General features: G+C 38.6%; 1 protein-coding gene across 1 annotated transcript in view; it reads right to left on the reverse strand.

The window, feature by feature from the left end:
• The window catches only part of LOC134663524 (protein Wnt-6), a 43,813-nt gene that overhangs the window by 7,714 nt on the left and 14,679 nt on the right, over positions 1-21,420 (reverse strand). Inside the window, exon 2 of the mRNA XM_063519916.1 lies at positions 10,018-10,238. Within this exon, the coding sequence (XP_063375986.1) occupies positions 10,018-10,238 (221 nt within the window). The remainder of the gene's footprint in view (positions 1-10,017; positions 10,239-21,420) is intronic.

Below are 21,420 nucleotides of genomic sequence, written 5' to 3' on the forward strand. Positions count from 1 at the left end.
ATAGCTGAATATGGTATCGACACATTCAGTGTAATGCCCTAAAGGTGACAGTCCATTTCCAACGACAGCTGCACTACTGTTCATTTTACTATGGAAATTGACAATAACACCGATGCATTCAGTACTGGTTGTGCAGCTGCGGTCAGAAATGGAATGTCACCATCAAAGTCAACTCTCAACGCCCGCGCTTCACACTTGTACCGAACCGCAAATCGGCCGGACGTTCCCGCTAGAAACTGATAAACTGAAACTCGCTCCCGATACAGATCGGAGTCGCATTCGCTCGTCGACTCGCCTTTAAATTAACTGTTCACGCACTCTCGTTCAGGTATTTTAGATCCGAGATGGATGCGACGCGATGCGATGTCACTGCCTGAATGCACAGGTGCGATTCGTGTTTAGTTAATAATTAGCTGGCCAGAATCGGTGCAAATTACCTACTTTATGATATGAATTATATAATGACAATGAATTATTTGAAGCCAAAACAAATAGTGTTCGAAGTTTAGTTGAAAAAAATTGGAGTGCACTTTTTTATTTTTTATTTTGCATTATTCTGTTTGTAGTTTACTGGTAAAATACAGAAAGCATAACTTACCTACGTAACAAACGGAATAAGATAAATATTTAATACCTAAATATGTATTTAATTATTAGTTCGCTGAATAGTCTCAGATGAGAAGTATCGTATCGACAGCGTCAAGTATACAGGTTGAATATCTCTCAAAGCCTGGCTAATTATAGGTAATACATACAATAAGATAAGTCTTATTTTAAAAAGCTGTAAGAAGCCAGAAAATATAAAGTGTAAAGTATATCTTGCTGGTACATCACAATCAAGTTATTAAGCTTCAATCTAGGAAGACAGCAGCATTCCGAGCCACACATTTTCACACGGACCAAAAAAGGCACGATCATAAAATGATTGTGTAATCCTTTCATTACGTAATTTCATTTCGCATAAACACGGCTTTCCATATCCCTACACAACATACTTATTATGATTTAATCTCAATCTTGAAAACGCAATTTAGCAGCGAGGCTCGCAATACAAATTCCTCCGCGTAGCGTATTCATCCCCATTTCTTACGAGCTTGAGTGAAACATGTGATATTGTTCCTGGGCGGTGTCGTGTGTCGTGCGAACCCGGCGTCATAAACATGTATGTCATATTCGCTTACCTACGTGCGAGGACCCCGCGAAGATCGTAAAATGATCGGACTTCCTATCATCCAGTATGGGACAGCAGTGGCCGCTCATAGAAACCGATTCCAACCGGCTTATCTATCTTAAGAAATGTAAGTATTCAAGGTCAATAAACTGGGGGTCATATGAAAAATAAGGGTTTACATGTTAGAACATGAAATTAAAATAGATAGATTTCCATCTGCTTGCGATTAAGCCGATGGAAAAATAAACAAACGATGACTTGTTTTAGCCCATCAGCATAACCATCAGCTTAATGCGCGGACAATACATCGAGTTGTCACCGCGACCGCTGCGGAATGCTTAAACAAACGCAAGCATTTTATCTCATGTGATTAATTCAATTATTTAGCGCAATAAATAGGGTCGCGAGGGGGTTGGGGGGCGCGCGAGGGGGTGGTTGACGTCGCGGCTGTCGGGGTGACGGCGAAGTGCATGCGTGCAATTGCGTCAGTGTCAGCGTGTCAGCGCGGGGCCATTGTGGCCTCTAGCCGATATATGAGCGTCGCGCGATCGCTGCGCCCGCTCCTGATTTATCGACGGCCTGCGCGGGCGCTGGGACGCGCTATCGCCGCCGAATAAAGCGCATTCTCACGCTACCGAACGCACGCGAACGCTCCTACCCGTATTTAAATGGAACGCTCGTTTCTCATTCCTTTCCCCCAGATATTTTACGTCGGGTAATACGATACGACACTGTCCGGCTCTTTCTGCAGTTTTCGCGGTCGTTTTTTCCCTCAGTCCGCTATTGTTCACTTGTCAATTTCTTTAGCTAATGCGAGTAAACGTCTCATTATGCGGTGCGGTGCGGTGCGCGGGCGCTCCGCGTGTTGTGACAGCAACCACCCACCGGAAGGGGCCGAGCGTCATTCAGCCGCGCACAAAACGCGAATGCTTTATTCAATGAACGTCTGATGGCTAATTTAAAAGGATTGTGCACGTTTAATGGGAATAATTAGCTCTTAATGTGCGTTGAAATGTGGAACAAGGAGATGTCCCCGCGAGTACGTGCTGTCGACTTTTGATCTTCTAGTTAGCGCCTATTCGCCTAATTAGCGCGCGTGCATTCGGCGGCATAGAGCTTGCATCACCGACATTACCGGAGGCAGATATGCCGTGACACGTCGCACACCGTTCGACTGCCCGTATAATAAGGACAGCCGAAATTTCGCAATCCGTCAGCCTGTTAGCCGTCATACCGCGCCGTAAACGCATTTCTCGCTGTGACGAGCCGACATTGACGCACACCTAAATACTTCACCAATGAACGACTTCCCTTATTTTCTCTCATTAAAATTGAGAGAAAGAACAGTTTTAAAATCTTGCACGGTATTATAATTCCTTAAAAGTCACGTCTGAAAAAACGTCGCGGCGCTCTCAGCACCTATTTCAGCGGAGGGTTATTTCCTTTAATTTGGCAACGAGTGGACGGTGACGAGTGAGAATTGCAGGGGTTTCGCGCGCGCCTGTCACTCGTGACAGACGGACGGCCTGTCCGCGGGGAAACGAAAAAAACTAAATGCGGAGTAGCCTGGCACTCGCCTCCGAGTGAAACGTGCTCACCTATCGCGCCCGTCCAGCGCTCGAGCGAGATAACCAAAACTGGGAAAGGACACTGGCTACTAAAGATTTCTACTGTTAGCGACGGCGAGATATAACTTAAACCGACAATTTTGTGCTTGAGACGTCGATTACTCCTCTCGAACCTGATGTTTGACTTTCAAATAACTCACTGGGCTATTGTTTATTCCACCATGATTCAACGAGCTGACATTCGCTGTATCGAGCACTTATAAATATGTAGTCGGCCTTTATTTGGCGTTTCGCAATCGTTTGTCAGACGCGTTTGAAGGGTCCAAACACATGAGCACGGGACAGGATCAGCCATTCTGATTCTTTACGATAATTACGATAAAGCGGTGTACTTATCCGCCGCAAAATAATCGATATCGAGAAAAATGACTATCATTAAGCGGGCCAATATGGGACATCGACCATAAGAGTGAGCAGATTAGATATAAGGAACGCGCCCGGATATTACACTATAATTAAGAACATTTACGTGTTGGGGCGCCAAATTTATCGCCGAGTTTTTTGTCGATATGAAGGCATCGGTGGGTATGAGTGCGGGGGTCGCGGCATGTGAGGTCCCGGGCGGTAGTCGGGTTATCGCGTGGTAATCTTTATGGGCCGCGGACTGCTCGCCGCCTGTCCGACCTTAATGGCTCGAGATCATATAGCCAGTATTTGGGAGCTCGTGTTTGTGGGTTTGTTTATAGCTTAATTAGGCTGTTTTGTTTAAATGGAAATTGGCCCCGGCGTCGGTTCTATGAGATAAGGTGTCGAGGTATTTACGATTTGATACCGCTGCTGGCCCGATTGTCGACCTTTTACAGATCTCGTTTTGTTTTGATTGAGTTTTATTGAATTTAATGTTAAGACGCGCTTTATAACTGGAGTCACGATAATTTGGAGATATTTTATGGCCTTTATTTTTGTACGTTCCCAATTAACCTTTGAGAATCATACTTTTAATTACTGCGTAGGTAGTCGTTTAAGTGCACGTAATCATTCCTTTTGAGGTAATCGTGTGATGTGAGTTTAAATGAGGTACTAAAGATTAAATTGTTCAGCTGTATTGTAATGGTAAATCTCATTCGATAACGTTATTTAAATAAGACTGAAATCCTTTTTTCATTGATAAAAATTTGACACCGAAAAAACGACCAACGCAGAGGAATGCGGGGTCTTACTAATGAAAGGGACCAATTAAAGATGATTATTTTTTCGTGCAGCTACAGGATGATGTTGGATGTTATAATTGTATGTAAAAAATTACAATCGAAAACTAATTACCTGTTCAAATGATTGGTTTTGCGTCACATTATCCCAAAATTAAAGAGAGTTCCCTACTTCTTTGTTTGTTATCCAAATACTTATATTTAATTTTTGACTAGACATTACATTTCCTTTTAAGTTTCAAAAGAGAATCACATCTTTGAAATATTTTATTGATTACTTGTAATTATAAAGATGTCTCTTCAGATAACTAATTAAATCCGGAAACGATATGACAAGAAACGTTCATATACAAACACACACCTTACCTTACATTTTACCTATTTATTTACATCAATGTAAAGTGCCTTGTACCTACCTCTACCTACTATCCGGTGATAGAGGACTAAATATACTTCTTCAACATGCACAATCTACTCTCAGCGTCAAGATCAAGATACCTGTAAGGTATCTTGACGTCAAGCTGAGGGGCGACCTTTTCAGTTACGATTATGTTTTATACTATAAAAGTGTTGTATTAGTTTTAAGCAATACTGTAAGTGTCATGAATAAATTTATTTTATTCTTCTTTTTCTTCTTCAGTGAAATAGTAACACCCTGTGCCCATTATTTTTTCTTGTCACCGTGTGATAAAAAATCGGGGACTAATTCAGGTCTGTATGTTGCCACCCAACGCTGGCCATCAATTTATGGCCTTTTAGCCTAATTTGTTGACGGTACCACGCTACCAGCCCACGCTGTACGGTCAGCACGTTAATCGAATTGAGTCGATTTGTTTAGTTGAAATGACAAAAGATACCTAGCATAATAGTTTTGTCACTAGGTACGCATTTTGCTACACGAAGAGCGTACAGGGGCCAATTGCATAATAACTTGTAACTTATAATATTAGCGGAAGTCTCTTTCCAATTCCTTTGATTAGAAAGACAGCTGTATTCGAACTTCGAGATATGTATTCACAAGAGACGACACGTACTAAATCCATTCTAGATACGTTATAGTTTAGATATCAACTAGTTCTCTTTTGCAGCGCAATTCGGGCAACCAATGTCACTTTTACGTTAGACAGAGTAAGATATCTATTAGATATGAATTGGATCTCTAAGTCATACCCTGTGGAAATCGTTCAAGAGTATCTCCAGAATCGCGTAAATGTCAAATTTGACAGGTTAGATCTTAAACATATCGTTATCGTATCTTGGTGATGTCTAAAAGATATCTAATAGATAATTATTTCAAAATCCGAATCGGGCCCAGAGACTTTCGCTAATATTGTTAGTTACAAGTTGGTAAGCAATTAGCCCCTGTAAGGTACTGAAGACGCAGGGAAATTTTGAGTGTCTATATGTAGCGGCCGTATTCGAACAATGCTTGTAAGATGTGACAGCGATACGATACCGATCTGTCAGTGTCAAAGGTTTTTGCTTGAAGGAATCTATTTCAAGACATCAATTAAGTCATAAAAATAGTTTTTTTTTAAGTTCTACACGCACACAAAGTCCTTGTCAAATAAACTTCAACCCATTCGTGAAACTAAAAAGTAGCAAAACGATTTATGCCCCAATATATCTTATCTAATATCACTCAATAAATTAGTTTGTAATGGACAAGAGTTACCAAGACGCAAATTAAATGAGAAACAAAATCACCAAATTAAGCTATCACGGTTGGCGATAAAATATCAAATTAATGTATTTTACATTAGCAGAATGGCTGTCAAACCCTAACACACTCATAAAAACCGGGCAAGTGCGAGTCGGACTCGCGCACGAAGGGTTCCGTACCATAATGCAAAAAAAAAAAAACAAAAAAAAGCAAAAAGAAAACGGTCACCCATCCAAGTACTGACCACTCCCGACGTTGCTTAACTTTGGTCAAAAATCACGTTTGTTGTATGGGAGCCCCATTTAAATCTTTATTTTATTCTGTTTTTAGTATTTGTTGTTATAGCGGCAACAGAAATACATCATCTGTGAAAATTTCAACTGTCTAGCTATCACGGTTCGTGAGATACAGCCTGGTGACAGACGGACGGACGGACGGCCGGACGGACAGCGAAGTCTTAGTAATAGGGTCCCGTTTTACCCTTTGGGTACGGAACCCTAAAAACTTACTGACATTTATAAGCATGTGTCGTAAACACTTCGGTCACTTATTGCTGTCATCTGAATATTGAATAAACTTTTTTTTTGATTTTTTATTTTGTGACGGTATGACAGTTTCGATAAATTTATACCACATATCTGTAGAAATGACACTCGCGCTTAATACCTAGAGATAATTGAAGTGTACAAAGGAGAAGCCATCAAGTATATGCACATTATATGAGAGCGAAAGAGGTAGATTACAAATTAATTAAAAACCGGCAAAGTGCGAGTCGGACTCGCGCACGAAGGGTTCCGTGACATTACGTTTGTTGTATGGGAGCCTCACTTAAATATTTATTATATTCTGTTTTTTAGAATTTGTTATTATAGCGGCCACAGCAATACATCATCTGTGAAAATTTCAACTGTCTAGCCCTGACAGACATCACGGTTCATGAGATACAGCCTGGTGACAGACAGATAGATAGACGGACAGACAGACGGACAGTGGAGTAAAAGGGTCCCGTTTTTAATCTCTGGGTACGGAACCCTAATAAAAAGCAAATAATGTATGCCATCACATACATTGCTGAATTGTATTACCTATTAATTGCTGAATTCAACTTCCAATGATATTTAAAATCATTCTGATTTTCGTCGCACTTTTCATATTTGAAGGGTAATCTTGTACATTGATGTGTTGTATTAGTTAGACTAAAAGTTTAGAGCATTTAATAACAAGCCGGCGTAGCCAAGGTTACAATCGCTATCGCTTTGACAACGAAAAGCATTATGTCTATCTATCATTTTTCCATATTAGTGCGACAGTGACAGTTGCGTTTCGATCGCTACGGAGCGCAAGCGATCGGCATCTTGGCTACGCGGCCAGAGTCGCCTTTAACCCCGGCTACACACGTAACTATAAATCGTAGCGATTAAACTGTGCAGTCCGATTTGCCCCGTTTTATCTACCGTGTGTATGACAAATCGTTACGATAATCGACAACGATTTGTCATACACAAGGCAGATAAAACTGCGCAAATCGGACTGCACAGTTTTATCGCTACGATTTATCGTTACGTGTATGGCCTGCATAAGAGCTTACTCCTCGGCCGAAAACCTTGCACAAAATTGTGCAAACTTTTGTATGGACTGACGTTTATCTGACATGACTTTTTGTACGATACGTAGGCACAAGTAGCCATACATTTGACGTGCCCCTCCCGCGCAAAAATGGGCAGACTGTTTTGTACCGAAAATGGCAGACAAGGCGTCTCCAGTTACTAAATTCTCTTAGACTAAAAGTTACATGTCGCTGCTGAATTCCTATAAATATATTTTTCAAGCAGTTGATGACGTTTTCAAAAATCAACCATCTAAATAAATTCCCAAATTGTGACAAATGTTGTTTAAAAAAATGCCCCAAAAAGGTGTGGGCACGATCTCAGATAACTTTATTGCGATCCTAAAAGCTCGGGTGGTAGGGTTTATAAATATTTTGTGTGCGACGAAATTTTGACAAATACCACTTAATTTACGCTAATGAATCCAAATGAATGCACGTTGGAGGACTAATGGTCGGAGCGCTAGTGATTTGCCCATATAAGACGAAAAATATCGATGCTGGTCGTGAAGTCAAATTTAACACCCATTTTTTTATTACCGTCCAACTATGTTTACCACTATATTTAGCAAATAAATATCTTTTATCTTTTATCTTTATCTTTAACACAATCAAATTTCGATATCAGAGGGCCTGCCTACCGCGAATCACTTGGTTCGTTTATTTGTATCTCTATGGTATCGCTCTTCACTCTCTTGTATATTCATACTAGAGGCAGATAACGTAATTTCAATGTTAGACTTTCGCGGTAGACCTTCTATCCTATATACCTACATGCAAAAGCACAATTTATCTTGAAAATCAAGAGCAATTTAGATTAACACAGTTTTATTACATTCACACAATTATATTCACATACTTATGCAACAAGTTATTTAGGTACCTACTGTTCAAGCAACAAGGCAGTCATATAATTTCCATAAACTAGTTTAAACGCGAACTAACTATGCTAAACTAATATTTCTAATCGACCACTTAGTTACATAGCCTATAGGCTAGACTTATAAGTCGAGGTTGGATTATATAATAAAATTAATAAACGTAACGATCCTGCTGACACTGCAGTCTGGTTAGAATGATTTATTGCAGACAAAATGACTTACAGTGCAAAACTAGTTCTACTTTAATACTACATTCAAAGAAATCGAATTGATCGATTTATTTATCGATAAAAATTTGACATTAATTTATAAATTTTACTATAAATTTGTATTACGACACACATGCACACGTTATTATAAATCTCTTTAATAATGTCTTAAGAATGAATAAATAAATCGATAAAATACGTCATGTCACTTCACTATCCGGGTTCACTTAGATAAACGAGCAGCATAAAAACCAACTCTTTTAGGCTAATCGAATTAGGCCCCGATATCCATCGCTGCGTTTAACACGTTTTGCATTATTTGCCCCTCACTATTCATATAAAAAATAAAAAAGTTTGTAAGTGTATACGTTTAGCTCAGCCCATTAAAGTTATAATAATTTTATTAATGTTGAGCTTGAGCATGGTTCTCAATGGGGATTTTGTTAATAGCGTGTTGATAGAGAGAGAGAAAGATGTCGATATTGTCAAGTCATAATTTAGATTTTATACGATTGACTACTTCTATAAAATAATCGATATTGGAAGATAATCTCCGATGCCACATTAAAGTTTAAACATTTAAGTAGAAAATATAGACAAAATGCTTATTTAAAATTGATACGAGACATATAGGTAAATAAATAAATAATAAAGGGCTGTGCCACATAATAAATAATAGTACTAAGTACAGAAGACTCACTCTCTAACAAAACGCGTCTGTTACGATCAGGACAGATATGGATGCTAGGTTGCGACAGCGCGACGCGCGGCTTATGGAGCCACCAAAATTGGTGTGGAACAGATGTACTTTTAGCTGCCTGTTGCAATGCGACGAAATCGCGGAATGAGCCACGCCTGGCTGTGCTCTCAAATGTAGCTTTACAATTTCAAACTTATGTAAAAATTTAAACAAAATAAAAATGTAAAAACGGATACAAAACGGCCGCAGGCGTCGTCGCCCCAGCACATTACTCGATTAATAAACAGCAGGTAGCCGACCGCCGACCGCATTTACAATATCTTAAATACTGATGAACTCATCGGAGTCATTCCTTTAAATATATTGATTGTTGAGCTTTTGTGTTGATTAGTCGTAAATAGAATTTTCGATTCAATAAAATGTCGCCTGAATCACCGGGTTAATATCAGTCATAAATTCGAGTTCGCATCTCAAAAGGCTAATCCTGCGAATGTACCCGTGTTTTGTGGCCAGTCAATGGTTTATAGATTTGTTAATAAAGATTATTGGCCTTATCTGTGGAGTTAACATTTCGATCTGCGGTGTTAAAATGGGGCTTTTATAGACTGAGAGTCATGTAAGTGATGTGTCATTTCATTGCGTAGGAATTTAACCTTAAATGATTCCGTAAAGGCTGACATTAATTAGGTACTTATCTATATTTTTTTACTTTAAAGCTTACATGTTCTATAAAAGGGTTAAGCGGATGTCTGCAGGTCTATAGCAAAGCTTATAGACATCCTTCTAGGCAAAAGCATCAGTCTAAAGTAAGTAAGTAATATTTATTGACTTTATCGGCAGCAAGCAACTACGATAGCTGTATGGGAGATGCGCTAACCCTCCAAAAGAATGAGATACTTTTGGAGCATAGTTTGATTGGCGACTTTTAATGCTGCCTGTACCTACCAGTCATAGGCATTCTAAGGTCTTGGAAACTTTATTCAACGGGGATTTGGGTGTAGATGACAGTACCTCTCATGAGTATCTTCCGCATGCTCCGGCGCTGCGTGGTGCAGTTCCACCGCCTGTTCCTGAACTGGTGAGCGCACTCCGTGGCCCCGAGGGTCACGCCGCGCATGATCTCCTTCAGCAGGCCCGTCTCGTTCCTGCAGATGTGCGCGAGCCGGCCGCGCGCTCGCCGGTTGCGCTTGCACACCATGCGCGGGTCCAGGATCACGGCGCTGCCTGATGCCCTGGAAAGGAAATACGATTGAACCAAGTGACAATTAAATATCCAAGCAAAAATAATTTTTTTTATGATGATCATGCTCTCCTGACCGATTTCTGCCACAGCGACTGTGTGCTGGAGTAGGCAATTTTTAACTCGTGTTATTAGATTACAGCTGATCCACTCTCTGGTGCGCCCTTATTAGGTGGCTCACGTAGGTACTATAATATGTTCTTGCTATTTTTTTTATACCACGCCAGTGGAGCGTGGTGAAGCGGTCACCAGAATCAAGTCAGCCCCGCGGTTTTTTTGAACAACCCCATACTGAAATCCCTCGAGAATACCTCGGCAGAGAGGTCATTCCATGGCCGGAGCGTTTGCGGGAGGAAATTCCTCTTAAACCGCACAGTACGCGACCATTTAGAATCTAAGGTGTGAGGATTACCACATTCGTTCGCACTTATCATTTATTGCTAAACGATCTTCTTGGCTATCTATGGCCCCTAGTCTCCTGGTGACGGCGTCTAATGCATATAGGCCATACAGCATTACATTATAGGTACATGGTAAGACAATAAATATTTCAGTTTAGGGATATGTATGTATATGATTGTGATCTTATCTGGTATCGTGACAAGCGGTATACAACTGAGACATCTGTGGAGGACTTGAGGTAGAGATTGAATTATCATTTATTACGCCAAATTGTGCGCTATCCATCCTTTAAACATAAAGCTGATATTTAATTTGAATATATTGAAAGAAGCATTACGTACGACGACATACGTCGTTTAAATGCCTACTAAATTAAAGAATTTGAATGAACCCCTCAAGAATTCATGGGGTAATAAATAAGATATACGGCAAAACGAAAGATAGTAAGCTTCGTAAACAGCTGTTTAATTACCAGGGCCTACCGCGAAGCACGTTCGACGTGTTGCCTCCCTGTCACGCTTCCGTACGAATTTATAATTGCGACAGAGAGGCATCACGACGAACGTGGTTCGCGGTAGGACCTCAGTGTTGCATAAATCGGGTGTAAAATCAGAATCACTCACAGACGTCGATTACCGGGCGGCCCGCGGACTGAGCCGCGCCAGACCCGCTGACGGATCTACTGTTTACTCGATAAGAGTTCATTGTCAGAACGCAAATAAATACACTTACAAAACATACTAAAAACCTACGCTAGTCGATACAATACCAACACTATTGGTAAGTGAACTAAAGTACAAGTTTGATGTAAAAGATTGAAAATTACTCGATGTATACGATGTGTTAGAAGATTTTCCGTGAACTGGGTCTGTCATGATCGATTGCGTTAATTATCGAGTAATGATTTTATACGAGGTTTTGCGTAATTGTTATGATTTATTTGAGCGTTGGATTAATTTTTGCGTCGTATTTTAGGTATTCAAAGTATCGCGTTTTACTCGGATGAATTGTGATTTGAAAACACGCAAAAATTAAGGCTAATTAAAATAAAAGATACCATCTTCCGAGTTGTTGTTTCTTGGTACATCTAGAACTGAACATCTGCCGAATTCAGCTCTGCACTAACCGAAATTAGCTCTGATTCACCATTTCCATGAAGATTTAATTAATACAAACAACTAGTGATTGACCTTCGGTTTACTACAACAGTAAAAACTCGAGTACATCAGTAAAAGTCGAGATTCTTGTAAATTACGACCACAACATGGTGGTAAAATATAAGATTACCGTCTTACCTAACGGAGCGATTTCGGTAACCGCTGTTTACCGATATACCTATAGTTGTAACGTGTAACGTTGATGGAATGCTTGGAAAGTAAAGTCCCGAATGAGGGGTTTAGAGATTCCGTATGATGAATTTTCGGTATTTGAAGTAGGCGAATTTTGCAAGTGTTCCGGATTAGTAAGAATTTTGTCAAAGCGTGGGATGTAAGAAGATGATATTGGAAGAATCCTGGCGCTTACAATAGATAAATATGATAGTCATGGGTTAAAACTTAGATTTGATTAGAAATAAAAAGGTCTACGGGATTTCGGTCATTATAATTTACTGCATTAAAAGATGAGAGGACTTTAATTCAACGAACACATGGAATACTTTTCGTACTGCCAATAAAAAGTAAAGGTTTGGTTCCAGTAGAGTAAGTAAAACATTTTAAAGGATGACCCACGCTAGAAGAGTCCGGGTCCGTGCCGAGCCGTCCTACACCTCCTCTTCTATAGACCATACCTAGCCACTTCTGAACTTTTTGATCAAGTGATGATTTCTATAGAAAACGAAGTGTCGGACGCTATTACCTATTACATGAATATTGGTAATGCATTTTACCGTGAACCGCTAAAAAGTCGTGACTGTCATCAACAACTATGAGTAGGTGTTACTCAAACCAATACGTGTCTATGATGCGGGTTAAATAATTCTCTAAAAGTAGTGTGAACATATCTCTCCAAACATTGACACATTATCAAGTCGTGACGTATTGTAACAAAATACGTACGGCATTGCCAATATTTATCAAACGAATTACTTGCATCCAAGGCTTAGATTACTGTTAGGGAATACGTCATTCACTTATTTATTTTGGCTTCAATATGAGTTTCACTTTGTGACAGCGTTTCTAAAAGCCGTGAAAATTCACTAGATGATTATCAAAGTGAACCTAACCTTACTGACTTCAGTTATGGTTTGTTTTTGTGTGTTGTTGTTTTAGATGGAATTTTGCCAAATAGGCGACACACCTCTGTCTATGCAGACGAATAAATTAACTGTGATAAGTTGTATGCCAATTAATTATTCTTCAAAGCCATGTGGTTGGGAAGGCGGCCGAGCGCGGAAAGGAAGCCGTAATGAACAAGTGCCGAATTAACGAATTGCTATATATTTGGGTTAGTTGATTAGTAGGCGGGTTATGAGAATAAATGACTTCTTTAAACTAATGAGACATTTAACGGGTTGAATTGCAAAACTGATTAAAGGCTACGCGTTTGTTAGGTGAAGTCGTATCTATTTTAGAAGTATGTTGATTGACTAATGACTAATTTAGAATAGAGGTAGAAATATATAGTTCATTTGTAAGCACAAACACAGAATATAAAATTATACAGTACAGAAAAACATAAGGAGGAGAAAGTGCCACGAAATGGTCTCATTTCAGCATTATGCTGGCGACTTCCAGCGCTGATATTTCGATTAGACCATTCGATAGTTTATAGCATAAAAATTTCCACTTTTCGTTTCAACACCTTAGGGGATTATTTACGGGATAGCAAGAAAATTTCAAAATTCATCAGCATAATATTATTTTCTACAGGAATGTGTGCCAAATTAAGCTTAACTTAGGACTTAATTAGACGGCGCGCAAACTCGCATGCGATTTTAGATACACTGCGGACTATTAAGGTTACATCGAATTCAGCCGACCGATCAAATACCGCAACGTAATGAAACTCTCCTGCGATTTCTCGCACCGTCTAAATCAGCCCTTTTAGTTACAGGACTGTGAAAAAGTTACGCTCAAAATCAAATATCAATAGTTTTATTAAGCCAAATGAAACGAGACAAGAACAAGACAGATCGCAATCGTCCCGTCATATTCAAATCCCAATTACTTTGGCCCATCAGTTAGACAGTAAATATTGCCGCTGTGGCAACAATACGATTGGCACGCCGTTCTAATGGCCTGCTGTAATAAACTCAGGTTTGCTATTCCAAACAAATGTCAATGAAATGGCCTGAAATGGCCTACCGCGAACCACGTTCGACGTGTTGCTCTGCCGCACTTGTAAATTCGTACGTAAGTGTGACGGGAGGCAACACGTTAAACGTGGTTCACGGTAGGCCTTCTGCGCCCAACGAACTAAACTTAAGTAACTGTAGAGGTCTGACTAGAGCTCAAAAATGACGTGACGTGTATGATGCCGTTAGTGACTCAACTAAAGATGTTTGTCAATTAGAAATTATTTTAGCTAAGGTGCAGCGGGTCAATTTCGACTGCGGGATAATTTCAACTAAAAATTTACATTATTAACTAGAGTCACACACAACACATCTTTTTCGCTATCTAGACATATATGGCACTCTAGTTAATAATGAAAAACATGGAAGATATTTCCATTAATTTAAATTGCCCCGCAGTCGAAATTGGCCCGCTGCACCTGAATTGCTGAAACGCTGCAGCAGTAACGTTGCAACAGTAATTCTGCATTCATCCGAATGTCACCTTAACTCAGAATTCTGATTTGATGAGGCGCTGCGCTCGGCAAGCTATTGCAATAAGGAAACCATTCACAAAGCTAACCAACCGCTTCGAGACGCGGCAGTTTGTAGTACCAGTATTGGCCTATCCGACGATATCGTATATTTGTTTCGAATCCAGAGGTCAAACTGGACTAGGGTCACATGAAACTGAGACGTTTTGTGAATAGCTGGCCAGCTGTCGACGCGTCGCAAGACTTGCAAGTAGATTTATCTAGTACTAACAGAAGAAAGTATTGCGACATTGCGATTGTCATCGTAAAGTCATCTCGTGTTCACCGCAGATATACGATATGAACGTGAATGAGCATATGTTCATACAATTTTGAGGTTCAAAATATATTGTGTGAAAAAACATCTAGACAATTTAGATCTAGAAGATACGTAGACAAAAAATTTACGGCGGCACATATTGTTGATAATTTGATCAATAATTTGCGTTTGTGTATTACAGCTAAAGGACAATATTTTGAAGATTTACCTAGTTAAATGATTTTGATGACGTAAAAATAAGAAAAATATCCCTATAAATATTTGTCAACGTATGTTTGGGTCATATTTTAATTACCTAGCTACTCTCTTCTTCTTCTTGGTTCTGGCTTTTATCCCATACTTATTACTTGGAGTCATCAGCCCTCCTAGTATTATTTCCTAGGTTGTTAATTGCCTGTTGTAATTTAATTTAATCTAATTCATTTATTGAAATACTTAGTGTAACTAACGACCGTTTTTACAAACACATAAGGAACGCTTTTCGTCGAGACGGTGCTGTCAAACGATGCCAGTTTTTTATAAATATCCCGTCACGCAAACTAACCTCCAAAGTTAGGAGCTAAACGCCCTATTTCATAAAATAACATCCACTTTCGAAAGCCTCAAAGCCAACAATGGCCGTACACGGACCCAATTTTAACGACAACTCAAACACGGGGACATGCCGGGTATGTCATTTCCATTCCTTCGCCAGTCGAAGGCCTAGAGTAACCAGATGTGTGTTCTCCGATCACATATATCCTTGCTACTGGTCTCGAGATCAAGTTTCATTGGTTAAACTAAGAACAGAGTCGCCCGTGCTTACGTAATCTAGGAAAATACACGGGCAGTGTGGCATGAGCGCTCATGATGCGCCCGCTAAAACCTTGCGACAACAATCCACAACATAAACTTTTTAAAAGTGTTTACACTCGGACAGTGACAGACCGATCTAGTCTGACGATTGCTAGCTGTTGACAGATACTCAAAACTACTATAAACATACACTAACTTTAACTCTTATTACGAGTACTTAAGGCTATTTTTTCCGTGTTTAACTTGACATAAAATTGTTGTGAATGTGTAATGGTAATGATGTTTACAGTTAAGTCGTCATGCAGTCGCTAATCGTGTCCAAGTCGCGAGTTAGCGCCTCGCCCGGTGTCCGCAAATACACTCATTCATTGTCACTCTACTCACTCTAGTTGAATGAGGGACAGTCCTGAAGGTTTTAAGACGGTTTTGGGGTATTTGACACCCGGCTGGTTTACTTATATAATAATGAGCATCCTTATTTATTTATAGGTAAGTACCTAAATATACTCGTATAGTGTTCTGCCAATTGTAATTGTTTGGGACTTAATAATAATGCTGTGAATGTATTGACAGCTAATTGTGATTGATGAATGTTATCATCATGTAACCATAAATAATAGTAATGTAATTATCAAGGCTGTCGTTAATCGTTAATCAATTATACCCAGTGAACGCATATATTTAGTATGGAAACCGCCTTTAGGAACATTACCGTTCAAATTCTCGGGCCAAATTAGCACACATACACAATTACGCCTAAAGTCCATTCCAATAGAACTTGCAATGTATGTAAACAAACCGCCATATTGAAATTGTCTCTGAATGATGAATTTGCTAGTGATGGGCAAGAGTCTTACTTAATCCTTTACTTAAGGCCGTAACACACTATCGCACTGCATCACGAACTTGGTGCGTCGCATCCATAAGTGAGAGCGAGAAACAGATATCTCTTAAATTCAATAACAAAGAAGTAAGATACGCGCACATGCCAAGAAAAACAGTGAACGAGTAAAATAATATTGAAACCGTCAATCATTCAACAGTCATTATTTTGTCAAATGTAGGGTAGATTTTTATTTATGAACAGTCCAAAACTACCAGTTATAATTTTCCGTAGTTTAATAATAATGTTTAAAAATGGTGCGAAAGAATGGAAAAGGTTATTTAAAAAAAAGGAATTAAAACGATTAATCTGAGTTTACATATTTATTGAAATTTAAAATTGTCAAACTACCGCGTAGTGTATATAACCGCGTTGGCAGGTACAGACCGTGAGTCGCGTAGTGTGTAGCGGCTTTACGAGTATATCACCAACTTTAGTCACAACACTACCCATCATAGACAATTGTAGAATGTAAAAGAAACAAAAACGTCATTACATCAGGGCCTACTAACCTAACTTATGAAACCATTTTAAACTTTTAATGAAATATCCAAGATACAGTTATATATTGTTGTATTTTACGGTAACGACCGCTTTAATAGTGTATAGTGTATGTGTTTCAATGGTGTTTGATGAGATTATGTGAAAATTCAAGGAGAAACAGTGACAAAACAAAGTTACGTGCTTTGTTGACAAAGTTTGCAAGTTCTATTGGAATGGACTTTACATTCAAATAGGACGACGCGTTTACAGAGCCTGTAATCAAAGCTGGTAAACAAAATAAGAGTCATCTTTATTACTCTAATGGTACATAGCTAAGTGTAGATGAAATGCATATAATGTCAATAACTACCAATCAGCGACATTAATCCGCTAATAACCTTCTTGCTGTACGTACTGGCCGCTTAGAGTTCGCGGTTCATATTTGATTAGAATATGACTTGGACAGGGATAGGTTTATGCCATACAGTGAAGAACCAGTCAAATAATTCACGTACAATAATTTAATGCAGATTAAAAGATAACTAGTTAAAATGTTGTTATGACATGACAGGCTAACTCAACATAAGTAAATATATATCATTGTTGTATAAATGTATTCCGCTATAATAAGTATTTTGTATATTTTATTATCTATCTGTATGGCAGTGCGAAGTCACGTTCAGGTATAGTCTGTCCGTTTTTCTAAGATCAAGTACGCCACAGTAAATGTATGGCGAACTTGATCTTAGAAATCGGACTGGCTATACAGTCTGCAAAATTTACATGGGTACAAGAATCGGGTCAAAAATATATGAACAGGCGGAGTCACAATAAATCCCCACTTTCAGTTCAGAATATTTTATATGTATATAGCCGGTCAAGCGAGTTTGTCAGTAGAAAAAGGTGCAAAATGAAAATTTTGTATGGGACCACAGCCGTTCGCGCGGTGTACTTTCGTTTGGGCCAAATACTTTTCGCCAAATTTCACTTCCCAACAAACTTATCGCAATAGTTTCATTTCCCAAAGGAACCTTTAGCAAAGTGACAGTCGCATATAATTTATTTGGTCAAATAATCATTTGGCATGATTTTACTTTGTCAAATTGTATTAGGACAAAAACTTATTTAGCAAACGTTTTTTATTGTCTAATATTATATTCCAAAAAGATGTTTGGTCAAAATTGTCACTTCGCAAATTTGACAAACAGGCATCTCTATTTAAAGTACTTTTTGTAATGCTAATATAGGTACGTTAAATTCTACGTAATTTGGGTGGGTTCGGTTAGGTTTGAACTGCGATCCTCACAAAACGGAACCGCTATCAGAAAAGTGGGTTAGGTTAAGTTAGAATAGAACTGTGACCCACACAGAATCGAAATGCTATTAGAAAAGTGGGTTAGGTTAGGTTAGAACTGCAGTCCTTACAGAAACGAAATACTATGTACTAGAAAAAGGTCATCAAAGTGGATTAATTAATTTAATAGAATAACGAGAAGTAAAGAATTTGCATGACATATTAAACTAAAATGTGGTTTACATATTGGTGGTTATTTACTATTTTTGGGTTACAATGATTACTTTGGTGTTATTTGCTTTAATAGAATAGCAAGATGTAACAAATTTGGTTATCATTTTACATTAAAATGGAGTTTTAATTTTAGTGATCATTTACTCCATATTTTTGGCAGTAAGAATGTTTTTTTTGACGTTACATTTTACTATGTATATGTAATGATCAATTAAATACCAGACAAATAAAATTCTGCAGCCTCCTCTCTATTGGTATGTAAATTATATGCCATGCAATATTTTGGGACATGTAAGTTATGCTTAATGATACATTTGACTAAATAATATTTGGGAAAATGAAACTTGTCTAAGTAATTATTTGCTAAACAATAACTTGCCAAAAAAGACTATTGCTAACTGAAAATTTGCGATAAGTTGTTTTGCCAAACATTTTTTTGGGAAATGATAATTTGGGAAACATAGTTTGGGATGTGATACTTTGGGAAACGTTTTTGGCCCATTCATTAGTAAACCCAAATGTATCATTAAGCATAACTTACATGTCCCAAAATATTGCATGGCATACAATTTACATAGGTACTAATAGAGAGGAGGCTGCGGAATTTGCTAAAGGTTTCTTTGGGAAATGAAACTATTGCGATAAGTTTGTTGGGAAGTGAAATTTGGCGAAACGTATTTGGCCCAAACGAAAGTACACCATTCTAGATATCTTGCCAGGCATCCACTCAATTTCATGTCTCTCTAATTGGACGCTTTTTTCCATAGTTCTCTGCGAATAGCATCTTGTGGGAATCTGAATGGAAAGTAATGTAAAATGGCAATACCAAATTTGATTATTAATTTGAAATAACTAGGTAGTTTTTTTATAGCTCCATCTCATGAAATAAAAAAGGAAAATACAAATCTGTAAGAAGGAATTTATTTATAATTATATATAAAATACCTAAACCAAACACAAGTTAATAAAATAGTCTACTTCATTTGGCATAACACCATCCCTATTATCCTCGCAATTTAAAAAGTCGTATGTTGTTATGAAAGTCGTATGCAGTTGTTACGTTTTAGCTTAGCACGGTAGTATTGAAAACAAATCGTCATGTTTTTTCCAAATTTTACTGAAGTTATCTGTTTACTACAAGTGAAAAGTGATTCCACTGTCCTTGGTATGAACTAAAATAACTTCTGCAGCACTTCACGACACATGAATATATTTTTAATTACAAAAAACGTTGTTTTTATAAATCAATTTAGCCATTTGTCACTGACTGTCATCTCGGTCGCGTACTGAGATTGCCAATCGAGCAGTTTGTAAGTACCGCCTATCGCGGGGTAGTTTGCGTTGGGTCATAATTGAGCGGACAGAATACGTCCATGTATATCATTTCGCTGATTATACCCAACCGAACAAAACTGTCCAAGTATTAGGATGCACGACGTACACGTCAAAAATTATAGAATACAGTTGTTACAAGTACGCGATTCAAGAATGACACACGCTAGACCGGGCTGGGGCCGGGCCGGAGCTTCCGGCGCTTCGGTTTCTATGGAGCACAAAGAAAATTACGTGTCGGACGCCTCGGCCCTGGCACGGATCGGTCTAGCGTGAGTCATCCCAAGTTTAATCTGATTAGAAGCGACAATTTATTACACGACATGTATATATAACTATACTATTCCTTATCTACTCATACATAAGTACTGTGAATGAGTGCTAGTGTACAAGTTTAAAACATAAATAACAAGCAAGGTGAAACAACTTGCCTAAGCTCAATCGAACAGATTTGTTTACTGCACTTCACATGCATATTGTATATTTCACCATAATCCTCCTAGAGTTAGACTCTAACTCTGCAGAGTTATGATGCTCTAACTGTTAGAGCATGATAACTCTGCAGCGATTTTGATCACAGACTGTGCAAGTTTTAGTTATACGTCATAATTTCATAGAAGCTTGGCGGTGACGGCCTTCTAGTATTGTTGGTGACCCTCCGTACGAAGCCGGAGGTCCCGGGGTCGAATTCTGGTACGAGCATTTATATGTGTGTTACCACAAATATCTGTTTCTGAGTTATGGATGTTTCTTTTCAATCAAAGATTTTTTTATTAGGCGATACGTTGTGCGAGGTAGCCGCTAGCTCTTCGGTCACCAGTTACGTCAACCAACGCTTCGCGATTTCTGCGAACAACTTATGCACGCTGGGACCCCATGGACCTAGAGTTTCAACTCCAATGGTACAAAATGGTACTCCCTATCGAGGCTCTTATATTTGTTACGTTTTGTTTCATATATGTGTAACTATATTATATTCCAATATATCGTCGTCTAATAGTACCCACAACATAAGCCTTATATATCGAGTGAGCTTACTGTGGGACTGGGTCAATCTGAGTAAAAGTGTCCTTTATTTATTATCTATTTATTACTATTTTCTATTGCAAACCCCATATTATCACATATCGCGTATTAGCGCCGCCGAGTGCTGGGTGCGGTGCAATAATTGGTGAGATTCTACGCACAGTGACGCGCTGTGCACTGCATGTTTTTGGGCAAAGATTATTAATTCACAGACTAAACTATTATGAAATCTATAATTTAGAGGCATGATATGGAACAATACTTACGATTAGGCCGAGAAAAGCTGCGCAATACTACACTGCTTCAGTTACCCAATTAGGGCGTCTAACATAATTAAGGTGACATCATGCACTCTTCTCTATTCTGACTACTGTGAACAATTCACGCAAGTTGCGTTTTGATACACGGTCAATCTTAGAGAGCTTTATCAATTCCGTGATATTATAGTTCGTTTTTTTAGCATTAGAAAGAACTTCATAGAAGTTAAGGGATCTTGACATGTCTTTTAATCGAAAAACGCTATTTAAAAATCAATAACTATTACTTATGAAAGCAGAAGAATATAAATGATATTAGATTCATAATTGTTACATATTTGCCGTAACTTATTTTTAAAATGTATTTTTCAATTAAAAGAC

Source organism: Cydia fagiglandana, chromosome 4 (genome assembly GCF_963556715.1).
Source record: "Cydia fagiglandana chromosome 4, ilCydFagi1.1, whole genome shotgun sequence".
Classification (NCBI taxonomy): Eukaryota; Metazoa; Arthropoda; class Insecta; order Lepidoptera; family Tortricidae; genus Cydia; species Cydia fagiglandana.